The sequence below is a fragment of the Haplochromis burtoni genome, unplaced genomic scaffold (assembly GCF_018398535.1).
Source record: "Haplochromis burtoni strain Fernald_Lab_line unplaced genomic scaffold, NCSU_Asbu1 Contig_441, whole genome shotgun sequence".
NCBI lineage: Eukaryota > Metazoa > Chordata > Actinopteri > Cichliformes > Cichlidae > Haplochromis > Haplochromis burtoni.
In genome coordinates this window covers 119,912-124,716 of record NW_024582802.1, presented here as the reverse complement: position 1 = coordinate 124,716, position 4,805 = coordinate 119,912, and the positions used below count along the sequence as shown (strand labels likewise).

Below are 4,805 nucleotides of genomic sequence, written 5' to 3'. Positions count from 1 at the left end.
CTGCCTCCGCGACCCGGCCTCGGATAAAGCGGATGAAGATGGATGGATGGAAAGACAATTTTGCATATCAGGTGATAATTTAAAAAACAAACAAACATCATCAACAGTGTAATTATTTATTTAAAGAAGACAAACTCCAGAATTAGTCTGTGAAAAACAAAGTACACTTCTTGTTAACGTCTTGAACCACTTTCAGTTATTCTGTTGTAGATTTACTTTGTGTGTTTAAGATGATCGGTTATCGCCCAGACAGCCGGACATTTGACTCTAGACTAGTTTGGTGTACGGAGGAGTTCAGGGTCAGCAGGGTGTCTGGGTCCCATCCTCTGAAAACCAACCTAAACCGTCATCTCTGCACCACCTTGCTCGTTAGTTGGTATGAGGTGTTTGTTTCCACATGTGGTACAGGCACCTCCCCTTGTGTGTCCAAAGGACGTTATTCCACAAGTCTTGTGGTTTGTTCATACACAACAACTTTGCAAACCTAAACCATGCTGCCGTCTTCTCATGTTCAGAGAGAAGTGGACTTTTCCTACAACCATTGCAACAAGCCAGTCTTATTCTAATTGTATGGTCATGAACTTTAACCTTAACATGCTTACAGAGGTTTGTAACATGTAATGTTTTACAGGTCATCGTTAAGCTGTAAGCAGCTGAAAGCTTACCTGTTACTCAAAAGTTTACTTGTCAAACCTATTAAAGTGTACTATTTGCTTTATTAGTTTATTCACATTGTTTAAAAATGTGCAGAGTAATTTTGTATTTTTTACTCTTTTTTTTTTTTTTTCTGTATGGAGCATGAGACAAATAGCAGCTGGTTCAACCTGACAGCCCAGGAGATTCAGCCTTTGTACTACCACCAGACTCTAGGGGGCCTCGGGTGGCTGAGAAGCTCTGGCTGCCCGAAGGACGCCTGGAATGGAAGTTGTTCGCTGCTGCTCGACGGACTCATCCCTGCAAGCCACACCACTCCAGTTTGTGCCAAGTGTGTGGGTTTGTTTGATTGAGGCTTTATTTTGTTTTAGTTTCTACCTTATTTTCACGTAGAAAACTCAGAACTGCAGTCTAAGGCACATATGGAACAGCTCATTTCTCTTTTTTTTTTTTTTTCCTTGATTCAGGATCTTCTCCATCCATGTACCCCTGCCGTCCAGTACACTGGTGAGCCTCATCTACAAGGCGTCTCCTGAGATCGCAGTCTCCTTGGAGCTGAAGACGACTGATGCCAGTCAGTGCACACACGTCGATGTCCAGGAAATCCAACGTGAGTTTCTTAAGACCCTTCAAAAAATCTTTTTGAATCACCACCATTAAGCCTGACAGGGAATCACTACTCATTTCGCACAGTCAAAACCCTCTCTGCTTTAGTTTGGTTTACATTATAGTTGAGAATATTTAAGGAGCAGACTAATTAAAAACTGACTGATTTTCATGTGTGAAATTAAGTTTGTACGGCTGTTGGTTGTTTTTATAAACTGTTACCTTATTGAGTTTCATTATAGACAGTTTACCCAGCGAGTGCCTCTTTAAAAACGAGAAAAAGGACCCTTCCTTTGGTGAGTGGTGTAGATATTTAGACTTTGCAGTGTTTCAATCCACACTATATGAAATTACTATTCTTCAATGGTTGGAAACTATAGACTGTATACAAAAGATGGATTAAGAGACTCATCCATTGGTTTCTGGATTCCACAGGTTAAAACCTCAGCGTTGGCACTGAGCTGTTTGAATATTAAACTGTATGATTGTGAGGATAGTCTGGCTTATAGACACTCTAAGCAAAACTCTTGCTTATATCAGAATAATTCCATTTCTTTAGAGATATGGGTTTTTTTGCTTTTGACGCCTCAATTCTCTTGTGATTTCTCAAAGAGACGGAAGGCAAAATATAGAGTTTGTCAAAAGAAGTGTTGCAGCGATGTTCTGGATGAGGAAAATGTGTTTATTGAACATTACAGTGCGCAAACCTGTTCTGGCAGACCTGCAAATAAAGAACTTTAAACATGTTTACAGCACAGTATGGGCACTTCGAGGCCATTAGGTCTCATACAAAAACCAATATTCAATAAACAAAACTTTTGTAGAGCCATCCTATTGGTCCCTAATTCCTTTAGCAGCACATCATCCATCCAGAGTCATAAAGGAGTATCCTCATGATTTAGGCCATTTAGTACGTTTGTTTAACTTAATTTTTAACTGCTATTAAAAAAATCTAACACTGGGATAAATGAAATATTTGTTATCTTATTTTAAGAAGAACAAAGAGCCCAGCAACAGATGGTGTGGCCCCCACTGAGCCCTGATCCTAACACCGGGGATTATGTCCGGGATTGCATGAGGAGACATAAGATACTGACATTTTAAATCCACAGAAGAACTGTGGCAAGTTCTCCAAGATGCTGATCAACAGGCCTTAAACAGTGTGCTGAGGTGAACTGGTGCTATAAAAGGCACCAGTACATGTTGTGTGTGTGTATGTATGTATGTATGTATGTATGTATGTATGTATGTATATATATATGCCCTTCATTCTCACGTTACTATTAATGTCTCAATTTATTACATAGTGCTGTTGGTCAGGCTTAGGGGCTTTAGTTTCACACAGTTGCTGATACTTCATCATTTATTGAAGGTTTGTGATCCTGCCTCCAAATCACACAGCAAGTCGAGTCGTTGTTGGGTGTTTTTGTGTGTCTATAGTTAACAGTGTATCCCCTGAAGTACTGGATGACGAGCACCAGTTAGTGAACAAGTTCACTCAGCTATGTGGAAACTTGAACCACAATGGTTGGACCATGAGGTGTGTGGAGCACTAACAGTTGAGCGATTTTAATTTCTCCAAAGAGTTGAAGTTCTTGGACTTATTTTTTTCCCCATGTTTGTGAGCAGGTGTTCACAGCTGGAGCTTCACTGCTGCACTCTTCGAGAAGTTTGTGTGAAGATCGAACGCATCGGACAGCCTGAGGACAGGCCTTTCAGCTGCAGAGTGGGAGAACTCATGGTGAGACAGTGGGAGCAAGTACTCCTCGATGTATTACTCTGTGCCTGCTGTTAGAGATTAGAATGTAAGCTTGGATCCATAAATAATAATGATAATACATTTTATTTATAGGCGCCTTTAAAGACCTTTAAGGTCACCTTACATTAGTACGACAAAATAAAAGCATAAGGTAAACAACAACAAAAAAATAAGCCCTACACACTGGGCTTGTGTGGGGTTATTTTGTGGTATTTGGTACACATTTTATTAGCCACACATGACATGAAGACAAATGTAAAGTTACTGATAAATATGTTTATTCCAGTCCACTTGAGATTAAACTGGGAGAATACACTCTCCAAGTTTGAAGCTGAATAAATGAACAGGTTTCAAGACAGACAAAGAAATGATGGACAGAGGTTTTTTGCCAACTATAACAATATCAGCAGTAATGTTACCAGTTTTCTTTGAGAAGTAATCTATTCAAAATTTGAATTTAAATCTGGTTCTAGCATGTTTCTTATTTGTCTCTTTCTACAAGGTCTTAGATGTAGCTAGCCTGCAGGTGCCCCCAGACAGGATTCACGGTGTGTGCATTGATGACGTGGTGTGGCTGCGTGGGGCTGGAACCTCACTCCTCAACGCCACTCTGCGCTGGGACTACCCTGGCAACCTCGTACGTCACTTCAAGGTGTACTGGCGACAGCTGAGAGGACCTCATCCCAGCATCCCCCCCGGTCAGTTGGTTCTGGTGGGTCGCTCGTATTCCAATTTGTTCAGGGTGACAGAACTGAGAGTGCCAGAACCTCCTGGCCTGTTGGAGCTGGTGGTGGAGCCAGTGATCAAGATGGGTTTCCCAGTCCCAGAGAGCCACTGGGGAAGAAGAAGCCTCAGCTACACAAAGGATTCCTCGAAATGAATTTTACACAAACACCAACCAGTAGCATCTTCATTTACTCTCATGCTACGACTGTTACTATCACACCTGTGAAGCAGAATGTGGAGAAATGCCTTAATTTGTTTCAGGATCAGTGTGTATCAGTGATGTAATCACCAATCTCGTCCCAGTGTAGTAGAAGCTTAAAGAAACATGTCAAACATCTTGTGAAATGTGAATTGAGGCTGTGTAAGTATACTTATGAATACAGCTTTGTAACATTTTACATCCTGTTTAAGATCTAGTTATTAACAAGAATGTTCAACAATAAAACTGGATAACTAAAGGATATTTTCAAAAATTTAAATTGAAGGGATAAAAGCAATATGTAACCTGTACGAAAATGCAAATATGATCCATATTTGGGTCAAATAAGTCAAATAAGACAGTAGCATTCTAAACAAAAGAAAGGTGCACCTTACCCTTATACAGCCCACACAAATATATCAACAGCAGTGATCACAAAACGGTGTATAACTGAAGACAGTAGTGAGATCTTTAACCAGGTCTTCCCATTAACACCTGACCTGCCCAGAGGTTCAGTCAATGAGCTCGTAAATAGCTTCAATGCAAAAATGTTAAATGTAATGGATACAATTGCTCCCATTAAGGTGAAGGTTATCTCTGGAAGGAAAAAGTCTCCATGGAGAAACTCCACAAAATGAAAAAAGAGAGTGTAGGAAAGCTGAGCGCAGATGGAGAAAAACAAACCTCCAGGTTCATTATGACATCTATAAAGAGAAACTTCACAATTATAATTTACAACTGAGGAGTGCAAGAAGGTCCTACTTCTCTGACATCATCACTAAAAACAGCCATAACGCTCGGGTCTTATTTTCTACAGTTGACAGGCTAACAAACCCTCCTGTGTCAGTGGCAGCTGAACTT

At 40.4% G+C, this 4,805-nt stretch overlaps 1 protein-coding gene across 1 annotated transcript in view; it reads left to right on the top strand.

The window, feature by feature from the left end:
- The window catches only part of engase (endo-beta-N-acetylglucosaminidase), a 28,613-nt gene extending 24,073 nt beyond the window's left edge, over positions 1–4,540 (top strand). Inside the window, exons 10-14 of the mRNA XM_005945658.2 lie at positions 798–985; positions 1,122–1,264; positions 2,701–2,800; positions 2,890–3,001; positions 3,522–4,540. Of these exons, the coding sequence (XP_005945720.1) occupies positions 798–985; positions 1,122–1,264; positions 2,701–2,800; positions 2,890–3,001; positions 3,522–3,899 (921 nt within the window). The 3' untranslated portion in view covers positions 3,900–4,540. The remainder of the gene's footprint in view (positions 1–797; positions 986–1,121; positions 1,265–2,700; positions 2,801–2,889; positions 3,002–3,521) is intronic.
- The last annotated feature ends 265 nt before the right edge of the window (positions 4,541–4,805 follow it).